This window comes from Pygocentrus nattereri, chromosome 2, assembly GCF_015220715.1.
Source record: "Pygocentrus nattereri isolate fPygNat1 chromosome 2, fPygNat1.pri, whole genome shotgun sequence".
NCBI lineage: Eukaryota > Metazoa > Chordata > Actinopteri > Characiformes > Serrasalmidae > Pygocentrus > Pygocentrus nattereri.
Genome location: NC_051212.1, coordinates 8,397,398 through 8,413,137, shown reverse-complemented (window position 1 = coordinate 8,413,137; position 15,740 = coordinate 8,397,398). Strand labels below are relative to the sequence as shown.

Genomic DNA, 15,740 nt, shown 5'->3' with positions numbered 1-15,740 from the left:
ATCAGATAGTGCTAAAGCCCTGTGAGAGTCCCGAAGGCCGAAGGCGGGATCTCTCTCGTCCAAGCTGCCTCTGCTCTTATAGGCTGAATGGACGCACATACATAACCTGGTTAGAGACACACACACATCCATACATTCCCATATCTGGAGAAGTTTATTCTAAAGCAAACAGATCCCATAAGGAACTACTGCTCTCATCCCATTGGCATGCTATTCTATACATTAGCTCCCTGTTTTGAGGGAGGGGGCGAGAGAGGCCCTCAACAGGACACAACAGAGGAAAAGAGAGCTTAAGAGATAACAGATATAAAGAAAAACATCCATCCATCCATCCATCCATTTTCCAAGCCGCTTCTCCGTCAGGATCGCAGGGGGGTGCTGGAGCCTATCCCAGCGGTCTTTGGACGGAAGGCAGGATACACCCTGGACAGGTCGCCAGTCCATTGCAGGGCAGACAGACAGACACAGACAGTCACTCACACCCAGGGGCAATTCAGCCTGTCCAGTTGGCCTGACTGCATGTCTTTGGACTGTGGGAGGAAACCGGAGAACCCGGAGGAAACCCACGCAGACATGGGGAGAACATGCAAACTCCACACAGAGAGGACCCCGGTCACCCGGCCGGGGAATCGAACCCAGGCCCTCCTCGCTGTGAGGCGACAGCGCTACCCACCACGCCACCCTGCCACCCTGCCACCCTGCCACCCTAAGAAAAACATGAATATAACAAACACAAGATGAGTGTAAAGACACCTCACGCGTAAATATGCCACATCCGCACATTTTAATGCACAAAATCTCAGGTTATTTGCTGAGTTTAACATGTTGGGGAGAAACCATAAAGCACACAGTATAAAACGTGTCATTACTTTTGCACCGGCCTCATTGTGTGTGTTTCTTTCCCACTATATGAAATGAAGTAAATAAGCAGTAATTCTGTATTAAATGTGCATTGTTGTGCTCTCTGTACAGGACGTGTTAACTTATTCACACTCGGCACACAAACAACAAAACGTTATTTGAGGAGGGGAGCCTAAACTTTTGCTTACTGCTGTGTATTTACACACATAAAGGCCTGCAATTCCACGGTTACTTCACACGTTCCCTCTAGATGTAACTGAACTCTGAACTGAATTCGGAGGCCAGTTTTTAATGATCCGCATGTTTACAGGATTTTACTGGCATTTTAACTGAGATTCCCTTTTCTTTGCCCCTCAGACTCCCGTGGGCTCACACTGGATCCAACAACAGCAAATAATTACCTCCGACTGTCTGAGGGGAACACCGTGGTGACCTGCAGTGAAAAGGCACACACGTATCCTGACCACCCAGACAGATTTGACCACTACCTCCAAGTGCTGTGCAGAGAGAGCGTGACCGGACGCTGCTACTGGGAGGTTGAGTGGAGCGGGGCTACAGGGGTTTCTGTCGCTGTGTCGTATAAAACCGTTCGCAGGAAGGGAAAAGGTGACGAGTGCTTGTTTGGACGAGGTGACCACTCCTGGAGATTGTTCTGCACTCCGTCCAGCTTCTCGTTCCGACACCGCAAAACAGAAACAGAAATCCGCAAGGCGTCCAGCTCCTCTAGGATAGGGGTCTATGTGGACCACAGGGCAGGAATTCTGTCCTTCTACAGCGTCTCTGATGCGATGGTGCTCCTCCACAGAGTCCAGACCACATTCGCTCAGCCGCTCTACGCTGGGTTTGTGGTCTGCTCAGGGTCAGAAGTGAAAATGTTGTGCCCAAATGAATAGGTGAATAGGTGATGTTGAGAAGTGGAGATCAGGTTGCTCTCCACCATAGCTGATGATCACAGTCACACATTATATGCTTATACACCGATCAGGTACAACTTCATGACCTCTACGCTCTCTGTCCACTTTATCAGCTCCACTTACTGTATAGGTCTATACTCTATAGGTTCTACAGTTACAGACTGTAGTCCATCTGTTTCTCTGATACTTTGATACCCTGTTCTTCAGTGGTCAGGACCCCCATGGACCCTCACAGAGCAGGTACTATTTGGGTGGTGGGTCATTCTTGGGTCAGTGCTTGATTTTCTCCTCTCTCTCAGAGATGAACGCTTTACGTGTTGTTTACCTGACGGGGACACTTTTGGTCTCCACCAGGTTCTTGAATGGTTCTTGGGAGTCACGTTTTCTGTAATAAGTCCAGAAATACCAATATTCTGAATATTTTCCTTTGGCTTTCTCCTTCCTTATGAGTGGACTGTCTAACCTTCTCAGAAACATCTCCTGAAAAATGAATAACTTGTAATTTTTTGACTGGGAACCTAAAAGATGGTCAGCCTCGGACTTTTGCACGGTACCGTAGACGTCCACAATATTTAACCTCAGAGCTCCAGCGAAATACGAAATGATCAAACTTCGGACACCAAACATGTCTTAGATATCTGGCCAGAGCGCTGACCCAGCAAACACCAGTGTGTCCACATTAAAAAGAGGTTTTTGCTGGGTCAGTGTGATCTGACCCTTCACACTCTGGAGCAATCTGAGGCAAACTGGGTTTCATAGAAAGAATTTCGGCCTTTCTCAAGCTGTGTAGTTGACAGTATCCTTGATGATAGCTCTGTTTTCTGTACTGTTCGGATGCTGGTTTTCCATTAGTTTTGTATTGTGTGTGTGTTTGTTTTGATGTTTGCCTGAGGAATTTGCCATCATATCCACTGAGACAGCAGGCGAGAGTGACTTTCCAGCTGTGGCTCAGGGGCTTATTGGACTGGCTGCTTGAGTGACGCCGCATCACAGCTACGGGGCTCTCTGGACAGGGGACCTGATCGATGTGACATCGCAGCCTGAGCTGGCTTGGCTGTCGCTGCACTGCAGCTGTGAGGCTGCCTGGATTGGACTGGCGGAGTTCAGCTGCAGGAATATGTTTCCCCTTTGTGACGAAGGACGTGTTCGGCCTTTAAGGCTTCCCGGGTCTCCTGTGTGACGCACCATAGTTACAGTCTGAGACTTTCCCCTGTGTGTGTGTGTGTGTGTGTGTGTGTGTGTGTGTGTGTGTGTGTGTGTTCTGTGTTATGTATTATTGATTATGTATTGATTTTAAAGCATCCTTGAGCATGGGAAGGATGCCATATAGATAAATGTGATGATGATGATGATGAGGATGATGATGATCTTATAAATGTATTGATTTTACTCGCTGCATTCTGTAACAAAAGGCACTTTTTAAAATTTATCTTGGGAGTCCAAACACTATTTGATGATAACTGAAAACTGGTATAATAAAAAGACGACATTCTCGACAGATAACGCTTACTTGATGCATTCAGTGTCTTTTCTCTTTCTCTATCTATTACGTATCCCTTTATTCCTGTGCTTCTCTGTATTGTTACTGACATTAACCCCTTAAAATCCCAGATTTATTACATGCTTTATTACACACTTACTACATACATACAGACTATACTCCTTATTATTCAGTAGCTACAGGGACTTCATTGCAAACGGGCTAATCTGTTCAAAACTTGTAGAATGGTGAAATAAAACTTGGGACCCTCAGGTGGGCCCTGGTCACTGACGGGGTTAACCAACCTTTAAAAATCAATGTTTTTTTAACATAAAACAAAAAGCAAGTTCCGGTCTGTGATTGTTATAAAGATGTAAATGACTTCTCAAATCCTCATGCACGGTGGGCAAATACCCCCTGGTATTCGAGGGATCCCATGTTGGCTGGCTACTCCAGTGTTGGCAGCCCGCTGGGGAACAATGCTCTTAAACACTTAAACTCAGATCTTACGTCTCTTTTGTCTTTGGTTTGAGAAATGAGTAGCCGTTCATTCTTTCCACCAGGCTTTTGGGGAATTGAACCGCCCTGCCACAGAAACTATTAAACCTGATGGTTTTGTCATGCGAAGTTTTCTCGTTCCACCTTAAAAGGTGCAACAGTTAAGACTACATTCGGTGCCTCAGCTCCCTGTTCGAATTTCCCCGTTCCACCTTAAAAGGTGCAACAGTTAAGACTACATTCGGTGCCTCAGCTCCCTGTTCGAATTTCCCCGTTCCACCTTAAAAGGTGCAACAGTTAAGACTACATTTGGCGCCTCAGCTCCCTGTTCGAATTTCCCCGTTCCACCTTAAAAGGTGCAACAGTTAAGACTACATTCGGTGCCTCAGCTCCCTGTTCGAATTTCCCCGTTCCACCTTAAAAGGTGGAAGTGCAGTGCTGTGTGGGTGGTCACTGACTGGAGAGGGCAAACAAAATGCGGGGAGGGCCGATAGTTACACACACACACACACACACACACGCACACACACACGGGGGCGTGGCTTCATTCTCCAATCAGGGCTGCATTAGTCCACTATGTGGTCAGTCGTTGTCTGATGCTTCCTTCGTGTTTATCTTTAATGAGGGGTGAGGTGAAAAGCCCCTCTCGGTGGGCGGGTCAGGTCAGACCCCTGAGCTCTGATCTTCCACCCGCTCGTAGTGGAGGAGGTGGGGTTTGCCGGAATACGGGTGGGATAAAAACGAAAAGCCACTCCGGGCCTGCTGGTGGCGCTCCCTCCTTAACTGCGGTTCTCCCTCCACCCGAAGGTGGAGGAGGAGGAGAAGACCGGACTCGGGAGTCCCTTCGCACCTCCTCGGTGCTGCTGGAGAGAAAGAGGAGCTGAGCGGGGGGAAGTAAGCAGCTGTTCACCACTTTTTCCTCGTCGTTTCTGTCGTGTTTCCCACCGTCGCTCCGACAAACCGACACAGAGGCGCCCGCTTCCCGGATAAGCCGCAGAGCCCCGTCGGCTCTTCTCTCGGTTTGGGGGGCAAACCTGCCACATTGTGTCGACGCCAGTCGGAGCCTAAAGGGGAATTCCACCAGCTTTTCAAAATTCCTGCTCATGCTCAGGTGTTTGCGATGTAAACAGAGCCGTTCAGAGTGGCTTGGTGTGGAGTGGACGAGTGTCGAGACTTCAGCGCAGGGGTGATGTGTGGCAAGCCGTTTTGACCAAAAACTGCACCAGCTGTAGCTGTTTTTATGAGTGAAAGATCTGAAGTGCAGTTTATACCAGTACAAAACAGCTTCTTTACCAGTCATGTCAAGTGTGCGCGTCTATAAAGGCATTTCAGCCGGTTATATTGCCAGGGTGACACCCATGAGGTCATTTAGACTAGTCCTCTTACCTTTGATTGGCATGTGATTCATTCTGTCTCATCTATAATTACATTTTTACTACTACAAGTATAGATGCCTGCAATAGGGTCGCTCTACAGGAACGTCCACCTTTCCATCTGTCCATAGGGGGTCACCGGTGCTACCGATCGTCATCGGTGTCACACACGAGAAAAGTCACACCGGTGACGTTTTCCATGAAAAACGCATTTTACAGAAAACGGCTGCTACAGAACATCAAACCACCTCATGGTCCATCCTGGAACGTCCGCTAAAACTTTAATCCATTTATCTTCCGTTTTTCTTCTTTTTTTTAAGAAGAAAGTCGGTCACACCAGTGACGTCAGCTAAGAGCTTCGTATGAGATCATGAGCTGAATGAGAGAATCTCTGAGAACTGAGACACACAGTAGACTCACCATGAGCTTTTCTTCATGGATCCTCAGAAAACAGGGGAAAGGGGGTTCAGTGATGTCATCGGTGTGACTTTCATTTCAAAATAAGAGACTTTCTGTTACGCGGTGACGCCAGTGACACGACTCCTGGGGAACGTTACGTAACTGAATTCATATATTTCATAATCATGTTTAGATTATTGCAGTTAAAATTGTGTAAAAAAAGCGTCACATGACTGTGAGGATGAGCTCTTCTGTTCTGTGGTGCCTGGAATTCTGTATAATTGATTTAAAATCAATATTGTTAAATTGAGGCTCAAGAAGGTGCGATTATGAAATATCTTATTGTTTTATTTTTAAAAATTGTAATTACAGATGTCTACACTTTCGTTGCGACTGGTGAAATTTCCGGCTACACTTTCATTAGTAAAGAAAAAATTCCAGGTATATCCATAATTGAAATTTGACTTGCAGAAATACTAATTCAGTTCATCTTTGATTCAGCGATGACTCGTCAGGCTATAATGTGCATTAGAGATATGTATAGTTTCAGATCCCTGAAGTACAGTTGTGCATATCTAGAATCCACTTTGACTAGTAGGAATAATATTATTGACATCTAAATATTGAATTATAAATATCCAAAATCTGACGCTGAGTTTTCTTTGGAGATTATTTTGCCTCATAATGACCTACTTTTAGCCCTACACCATCAAATAGAAATGGCTGAAAGTACATTTTAAGCTAAACACACACACACATACATTTTCTAAGCCGCTTGCAGGCCTTTGGACTGTGGGAGGAAACCGGAGAACCCGGAGGAAACCCACGCAGACATGGGGAGAACATGCAAACCGGACCCCGGTTACCCGGCCGGGGAATCGAACCCAGGCCCTCTTAAGCCAAACATTCATTACAAAACTATGATAAAACAGCGTCTCAGACATCAGGCAGTGAATTCATGACCATCTCATGTAGTGACTTTCTGTGAGGGAGCTTTTAGAGGTGGACGTCTGGTTCCTATCACCACCACTGTGAACGGTTCTGATGGTAAGTTTCTCTAAAACTGAGCGTTTCGCACCAAACCACACTGAACGACTCTGTTTACGTCACAGCCATTCATTGAAAAAGGAGTTTTTGAAAGATCAGTGGAGTGCAGTTTGTCCATCTGACCAAATTGTTGAGTAAATTATTCAGTAACTGCAAGAAATAAATGTAATTATTATTATTATTGTTATTTATTTATTTTTGGGTTAAAGACCCTCAAATTAACAGAACATGTGTTTTATGATCTACACATAAACACTAACAGTTTACCGCTGAAAGCCAAAAATCTCAGACGCTCTTTGTTTTATTTCATAAAAATCATTTTTACAGATCCGTCTGTTTATAGTTTAGAGCCCAGATTTGGGGAAAAACGTGTCGACTTTCAGTAGAAAAACAAAGTTCAGCTTCTTTTATTATAAGGGTTTAAAATGACGTCACCGTCTATTAGACTGGAGAGAAGAACTACAGCCTCACACGACGCCCAGCTTCTGAATGGAGCTTATGGAATATGAACGTTATGAAGACCATGACCAAGTGCGGTTTGGAACCACCGGTGGTCCCAAGGAGTTGAAGAGGCTACTAGATTTCATTGTGGTACTTCAGTGTATCCGGTGGAGATCATATGAGTGTTTGTGTTCTAGCAGATGTTGCCAAGTTGGTCCTGAAGACTTCAGTTCAATGTGCTTCTTCTGTTTTCTTTTACGGTCAAATCAGGTCCTTCAGTGTCACATCGTGTCATACAGAGAAACCCTTTCGGTGCATTGGGTGCTCCTTTACGGATTTGTGGAGCACACACTTAAAGATGGTTCTTCATGGGTTCTTTAGTTAAGACAGTGGGTTCTGTATGGAACCGTGAAGAAAACCATTTCATGCTTAGATGGTTCTTTGCATGGTGTAGTGGTTCTTCAGATTGATAAAGGAGCATGTACAACACATCCTCTGTAGAACCTTTTTTTGGAAATGGTTCTGTGTTGCAGCTAAAAGGGTTCTGCTAGTAGCAGTAGAAGAACCCTTTTTGGTGTGATACAGAAACACCATCTCCATTAGTCTGAAGAACCATTTCACTGTGCAGTTCAGCTTTTATGCACAAAATGGTTCTATATAAAACTCATGGTCCTGAACAGAACCATTAGCTTTACTAAAGAACCTTAAAAGAACCATCTTTTGTAAGCATGTAGATCTTCATAAACATTATGAAAACAATATAAATGTGTAAAAAGAGCCATGTTAGATGTGCACATGTGTGCCAATATGGTTAAACAGTACAGACGTTATTCAGGACGCATGTAAATTATATTGTAACGTGTAAATTTAGTGGGGAAAGCCAAAGCCGACCCGAGAGCAAGGTGAGTTGTGGATGGGCCGGTTTGGTCACTACAGGTAGATTCATTTGACTGGACAAACATCTAATTTACAGTTTTTCTCCTCCTAAATGTGGTCAGTCTGCCAAAACATCTTCAGTGTCTGAAGGTTTCGTCTTTAGTGTGTCTCGGGTTATGAAGCTTAGAAGAGTCATGAATGTAACACCAACAAACTGCAAGTCATCACACACTTGTATTTACATTTATGGCGTTTGGCTGACGCTCTTGTCCAGATCGACTGAGTTTGATTATTTTACACAGCGAGGAGAAGGTGGTGTTAGGAGTCTTGCCCAAGGACTCTTATTGGTATAGTGTAGGGTGCTTGCCCTGGTTGGGGATTGAGCCCCAGTCTACAGCGTAGAAGGCAGAAGTGTTACCCACTACACTAACCAACCACACACTTGCCTCAAACTGCATTCAGTGGCTAAATAATCACAGTGAACAGACAAAGTCAAGTCTATGTTGAGAAGACTTAACAGCTGAACCTGGTCTGAGGCACGTGTGATGGTTGAGGCATGCAGTTTGTGAACATTAGCCTCAAGTGTTCAGTTAAAAAATAAAGGGGTAAAGACACTAAGCAGGTCATTGTTCGTTCGAGACCCTGACATTTTCCAAGTGTTCTGTTAAGGTTATGTAGAAGTGGCCCTGCTGGGCAATGTGAGCATATATATCATTATTATCACGATAATTATGGCATAATACAGTAGCATATAGCTCACTTTTCTGAGTGGATTGTGTATATTGTCAGTACTTTGTAGAGTCCTGACCGATTTCATTATAAAGGGAGAAGAAACTTGGTTAGTGTAGTGGTTAACACCTCTGCCTTCTACACTGTAGACTGGGGTTCAATCCCCACCTGGGCAAACACCCTACACTATACCAATAAGAGCCCCTTGGGCAAGACTCCTAACACCGCCATGGCCTATCTATGTAAACTGATCAAGCTGTAAGTTGCTCTGGATAAGAGCGTCAGCCAAATGCCGTAAATGTAAGAAATGTATCCAGTGTACCTGAAACTGTATCTCCCACCACTATGTAGAACCGTATTGTAAATCAATACTATTGTAAAAAAAAACTGTGGGTCAGTTTCGAGCAAGATGTGCAACATGTGAGTGTCCATGACCTCCATGAGTTCTGCAAGGAAAAACAGAAAAAACAAATCAAATATCAAGAAGAGAAAGTCTGTTAGCTGGCTACAAGAAACGTGTAAAGCAGAGATGTCCAGTCTTATCAGTGAGTGAATGAAAACCTGCCATCATAAACGGATTGAAGCACGCCTGATTCCTTTTGTTTAATCAGTCTGTAACCCATGGAGGTTATGTTTTTAAGTTAGGTGACACTTATTAGTCCCACAACAGGGAATTTTCACCTCTGCATTTTACCCATCCGTGCAGCGAAACACCACATACACACTAGGGGGCAGTGAGCACACTTGCCCAGAGCGTTAGGCAGCCCTATCCACAGCGCCCGAAGGAGCAGTTGGGGGTGGTCGCGTACTGTCAGCTCAGGGGATCGAGCCGGCGATCTTCCAGTCACAGGGCTGGTTCCCTAACCTCCAGCCCACGACTGTCCCAACGGGAGTCTTGCCAACTAAAAGAGTGGCCATTTTTTACCATATTAAATTCAGCCGATAAATAATTGGGCATTAAAATGTGCCGAAACATTGTTTTTTTCAATGTCTATTTGGAAATAAACTGACAATAAATTATGTCTTTGTATGAGATACAATCGTCAACAGTTGTATTTCGTGCTTTTGTCACATTTTGCACAGAGTTTAAATTATTTTTTCTCTTCCAGAAATGAATGTTATACTGCTGTCAGCAGATGAGTTCACCTTGCAGACCACGGGCCCCATTCGGATTTTCAGTTTTCCGCAAACGTCCGGTGATTCGCTCTGCGTGACCCAAGCTCAGAAAAAGCGGAGACCTCACCACTGCTCTGTGTGCGGAAAGAGTTACCTTCAGCGGAGTCATCTGCAAACGCACCAGCGCGTCCACACCGGAGAGAGGCCATATGACTGCTCAGAATGCGGGAAGAGGTTTAATCGACATTGTCATCTCCAGCGACACCAGCGCATTCACACGGGAGAGAAGCCGTATAACTGTTCAGAGTGCGGGAAGAGCTTTACTACACAGAGTTACCTACAAACACACCAGCGCATTCACACCGGAGAGAAGCCACATCAGTGCTCGCAGTGCGGGAAGAGTTTCACTAGACTGAGTAACCTCATACAACATCAGCACACTCACACGGGAAAGAAACCGTACGACTGCCCAGAGTGTGGCAAGAGTTTTACCCTGCCGAGTCATCTTCAAACACACCAGCGCATTCACACGGGAGAAAAACCGTATTACTGCTCAGATTGTGAGAAGAGCTTCAGACATTCTAACAGTTTGAAGTTGCACAAATGTATTAAGAAAGAGGTGGAAGCTCACGACACTTGAGTTTACATAGAAGTTTGCTGGCCACTCTGCTATAATTTAGCGTCTTGGTGGACATTGGGTTTCTTGGGTTTATCCAGAACTGACAAGAAACAGCATTACAGTGATCTTTGCTATGGACATCATAGTTAAGGGGTACCCAGCTATGCTCCTGGTCACCTGTTGCCCTTCTGTGGTTAACATGAATGCTCCAAAACATGGCAAGGCCTTCAAATGACTTGTCGGATGTGCTAAATGACAGGACGTTTGCAGGTTTACGGAATCTGTGTATAGCCAAATTATGTTCTGCCATCAGTGAAGGTGAAGATAGGAGTGTAGACTCGAATCCATTCATGATACTGGGTTAATGATTTGGTATCAGTGAGTGCGTTTACATGCACTTAATAACCCGATAACTGCAGAAAATTAGATTTTGTCAGTAATCCGATCGACGCATCGTAATCAGTCGACGTAAGTAATCAGATAATGAGAAAACTCCAGGTCTACAATAATCTGATTTATGCTTTGCAACCGACCAATAAACTCATCGAAGAAGACGTGACGTAAACGTAATGTACAACTCAAACTTCCACGGCTTCTTTTTAAAAAAGACATTGAGCCACTTGAAAATATGAACACACATCATCTAGAAGATGAAGATGATTTAAATCCTTCGTTTCGTCAGGCATGTATTTGGTTTCAGCATCGCTCCAAAAGTGTGGCTGTGTCTCGCTTAATTTCCAGTACCGCCGTCTGTTTTCACACATGCTCAGACTGAGAAATCCGAAAGAAATCAGAGTAAGAGTTCACGCACGCTGAGCAGTCTGATTACTGAGCTAAAATCCAGCATCTCTTTACTGGATTTCTTAATCGATTGGATTTCTCTAGACCTTACTCTGATCTGAGTAATCAGATCGTGCTGCTTACGTGACTATTTGTGATTGGATAATCGAGTGCATGTAAACACTCTCAATATTTTGAACAAAACGTGAAATAAGAAAATATGACTATAACCATCTTATTTTGTAACTTACTAACTACACTAGAGCTGGAGTGAGTTACTGATTGGTGCTGATCGTTTGCAAACGTTGGGGGTAAAACAATGCAAATGCATTAGAATGCATAATTAATAGAAGGCCCAGGTCCTGATATTCCTAATGAAGACGTTCAAATGTTTAAAATACCATTAAAACAGAAACAAGAGTTATTTTAGGATACGTGTCAGGCTCCAGTCCTCACGGGGCCAGACTTCAGCACACTGCCTCATTAAGCACGCCTGATTCAGCTCGTCGGCGAGGTCCTCATGAACTGAATTCAGAGTGTTAGTTGAGGGTAAACGCTGATCTCCACAGCTTTTGGCCTGAAAGGTCCTCAGTTTAACATTCCTGCTTTAGGATGTGGTTGTAGGATCATTTTTTAGAGGAAACACTTTTTATTTTCAGAAGGAATCAGTTAGCAGGAAAACTATTACATTCACATGCTCCTGTATAGTTAAAGAGGCCTTCTGGCCTAAAACGAGATAATAAAATATAACAAAGGACCTAAAACGCTGCCATGGGAGGCATCACTAGTCACTGGTTCCATTTCAGGAACTACAGTAACCTCCACTTTTAAACCATCCCAGGAAGGCATTCACCACACGATTACTGTACTTGAAAAACTCATGACTCGGAAGTTCTTATATCCATTTTTTTTTGTTTACCAGAGTAGGCAGGCACCTGCAGAACGAGACATCTGAACTTGATAGAAATGGGTAAAAAAGATTGTGCTCGTTTATGTGCTGGAGTCTCCCCATGAACAGTTTTTCAACTGTCGTTGTGGCCCTGAGAATAGAAACTGGTTGATAACGTTGGGTCATTCTGTGATGAAGCACATTGAACGTTGTTCATCATTCAGCACTCAAGCCGTGCAGAGTAACTGTTAATGGCCTGTTTCCCTCTGTGTTTCTTATTATTGTCTTTTACTCATGTATCCCAGTTTAGCTATTCAAAGAATGATGGCTTCCGAAATTGCGTTGTTGAGATGGGGGCTTTATGCTAAAGCCCTATTCCGACTGGATTAGTTTTACATGAGGAGGTGGGTAATGTGGTTATTACCGACATTTCTCAGTGATTTTAGTCCCATCCCAATGCGCCATGTCAGTCATTTTTACAGACTGCTTGCTTCTGTGACAAGATTCCGGTGCCTTTTTACCTTCCGTAAAAGAAGCTGTAAAAATAACGTCAGGTTATATTAATCCTGAATTGACGTGTTGGTAAAACGCTATTGTATCCTGTGGAAAAGAAGTTCCTCCAGTATGAAGGCACATTTACTTGTGCTCTCTAACTAAGCTTAAGTCTCTTGTTCAGATTTTCCTGTTGCATCTTAAGTAGTGTAGCAATTATTATTATGACGCCAGATGGAAGGTGGAACGGGAAAGTTTGAACAAGAAGCTGGCAAATAGGAATAGGACTTCAGCCTCATTGTTCTCTGTGGCTAAAATCAGGCAAATGTGTATTGTTATGGGGCAGTCGTGGGCTGTAAGTGAGGAACCAGCCTACAGTAGGTGACTGAAGTGCGTTTGAGCAAGACACCCAACCCCCCACTGCTCCATGGGTGCTGTGGATAGGGCTGCCCACTGCTCCAGGCAAGTATGCTCACTGCCCCCTATTGTGTGTGTTCACTAGTCTGTATGTGTTTTTTACTGCACGGCTGGGTTAGAATGCGGAAGTGAAATTTCCCCATTGAGGGACTAATAAGGGTCACTACTCTTGATCTTACTGTCCTGACGCACTGCCTTCACCTAAGACAGTGAGGCAAATGACCAGCTAAAACAAGTAATGGCTAAATTAAATGTTTTAACATTGTTTCTAGTCTTTTTCTGGAGTGAAGGCAGCAAGCAAATCGAGTAGCTGGTCATAAACGTAACAGATGTCCTGAGGTAAACTGGCGTTACCCACCTCCCCATGGAAAACATACCCCGTCCGAAAAGGCCTTAGGAAGGCAACGTTTTGCAAGCTTGTGTCTGAACATTTTTGGCATTTTATCATCTATGTTTTGATATTTTCTTGGTATGTGTGTGAAATGCTTTGTTTTGGGGTATTTTCTCTTCAGGGAGGTCTTCTGAAGTAGTTTGATAACTGATGTTTCATGCATCACTTTTACCTTTGGTTAGATGGTAAACAGTCGTATCAATACTTCCAATACCGGCGTTTCTATTTGAGAAACGGTGCTTTTTTTTGACAGTAAGTTGTGTTTATATACAGTGTATATGTGTTTTATTTTACACTGAATGTTTCTTTAAAGCTGAAAATCTTAAAGAAATAAATAGACAAACATGTGAAACAGAAGGCCCTTTCTCTTTCTGCCCTTCTTCTGCTTATCCCACACATACTCGGTCACAGAGTTATTACAGGTTCCACCTAAAAGTCTGCTATGCTAGTTTAATTCCAGTGCAAAGACTCTTCAGCTTTTCAGCCAGGTGGAGGTGCTATAAGTAGAAGATCAGGCAGTCCATGCTTCCTTTGTTCTACAGAGGTGCTGGAGGAGAGAACAGAGCTGCTGTGGTCAAAGTAAGCAGCTCTTCAGAACCTTTTCCCACCCGTTCCCATTGTGTTTCCCACTGACAGTGTGTGTTGGAGAGGTTGCTTTTTGTTTAGTTTTTTTTTTTTTTTGTGAAAAATGTGCAGAACATCATCCAGCAGGAGAGCAGCTTACTTTATGAATCATTTTTAGCCATTGATTCTGGAGTGTGCTATTTTGATTCTCTTAGTGCAGCATTTTACGCTGGCATCCAGGGTACTGCCCTAAAGTGGTTTGCCTCTTATCTGGAACATAGAACATTTTCTTTCAAGATGGGTCACTTTTCCTGCTCCTCAGCACCAATTACTTGTGGGGTACCTCAGGGTTCTATTTTGGGCCCTATTCTGTTCTGTGTATACAATGCTCCCTCTTGGGTCCATTTTCCAGAAGTACAAAATCCAGATGATACTCCGCTCTACCTCCCGATTATACCAGGTGAAAATGGCTCTCTGCACTTTATCTTTGATTGTCTGAGAGATATGAACTGCTAGATGCCTAAGAACTATCTTAACCTAAACCAAGACAAAGCAGAAATGATTATTTCTGGAAATCCTGGAAAAGCTATGTGGCGTTATCTTTGATTTGGCTCTTAAGTTTGAGAAGCAAATAAACGCTGTTGTGAGAGTTGGCTTCTTTCAACTTGGGAATATAGCAAAAATGAAAAGCATTCTGTCTTTTAAGAACCTGGAAACCGTTGTTCATGCTTTTATTTCCTCTCCTATTGACTATTGTAACTCGCTGTACTTGGGAATCTGTCCGTCAGAGTTGTCACGTCTGCAGTTGGTCCTAAATGTGGCTGCAAGGCTCCTGACTGGTCCCGAGAAAAGGGAGAGCATTACCTGTGTACTTGCATCATTGCACTGGTTATCAGTAAAATCTAGAATTAAATTTAAAGTTTTATTATTCGTTTTTAAAGCATTGCATGGCTTGGCTCCCAGCTATATCTCTGACCCCCTCTGCTTCCATTCCACCTCACAATTTTTACAATCTTCTAACCAGTCGCTCTTAGCTGTTCCACGGTCTCAGATGAGATTGAAGGGTGACCGGACCTTTTCTGTAGCTGCCCCAAGACCTGCAACAGTCTTCTGAATTTCATGAAGGAATGCCCCTCAATGGAGGTTTTTAAGTCAAATCTTAAAACCCGTCTATTTTCTCTGGCTTTTGTGGCTTTTTTGTTGCTTTTATTCAGTTTGTTTTGTAGGCATGTTGTGTGGTGGGGTGAACTCGAAGTGGCCTGGCGGTTACCTCGTTGGCTTGTTTAGAAGATGTTTGTGCTGAAGGCTGGTTAATTGGTTCTTTCCCCATTTCTTTATTGCACTTCCGTCATCAAAAATACACACAGTACCATAAAAGATCCTCCACCAGTGACTCTTGCACACGACTATTTACAAAAAATATGTTGTGATTTAAAAATAAATAAAACCCAAATTCATGACGGCCTTTTTGCTTCCCTTCTTTGACTATTCTCACTTATTTTCCCTCTCCACCAAAGGGTGCACAGCTTCGGCGAGGCTAGCCGTCCTACTTGTAGCAGTTCGACAGTTCAGTACGTGGACAGGCCCTACTAGCTTCCCTCGGCCTCTCCTTAAATTCCTATAGTCCCTCCCAGCGGCTTAAACCAACATTACATTCAGGTATTATGAAGGCAAAATAATCCGATTCCAGTTCACAATCCAGTGCATTTATTCCCAGCATATATTTCTACATTTCATTCATGGCACATGATCAGTATGACTTAGTAAAGCATGGGAATGAGATTATTAAATCGTGGTCCTGACTTAGTTAGGCATGGGAATGAGAGAATTAAGTCGTGACCCCAAAATGGTAAG

At 43.8% G+C, this 15,740-nt stretch overlaps 2 protein-coding genes across 2 annotated transcripts in view; both read left to right on the top strand.

Annotated features, from left to right (window-relative positions):
• Nucleotides 1-3,284, top strand: part of LOC108412008 (tripartite motif-containing protein 16-like) — an 11,366-nt gene extending 8,082 nt beyond the window's left edge. Inside the window, exon 6 of the mRNA XM_017683848.2 lies at nucleotides 1,219-3,284. Coding sequence (XP_017539337.1) covers nucleotides 1,219-1,754 — 536 coding nt within the window. The 3' untranslated portion in view covers nucleotides 1,755-3,284. The remainder of the gene's footprint in view (nucleotides 1-1,218) is intronic.
• A 1,240-nt stretch (nucleotides 3,285-4,524) lies between these two features.
• On the top strand, nucleotides 4,525-13,679 carry LOC108412010 (zinc finger protein 436-like). The gene is made up of 2 exons (XM_017683850.2): nucleotides 4,525-4,647; nucleotides 9,728-13,679. Exon 2 carries the CDS (start codon nucleotides 9,730-9,732, stop codon nucleotides 10,372-10,374), a length of 645 nt encoding a protein of 214 aa, XP_017539339.1. The 5' UTR covers nucleotides 4,525-4,647; nucleotides 9,728-9,729; the 3' UTR covers nucleotides 10,375-13,679.
• Nucleotides 13,680-15,740: the final 2,061 nt, after the last annotated feature.

What these genes read in the sequence shown, in the direction of transcription:
- LOC108412010 (XM_017683850.2), top strand. Translation starts at nt 9,730, where the DNA reads ATGAATGTTATACTGCTGTCAGCAGATGAGTTCACCTTGCAGACCACG.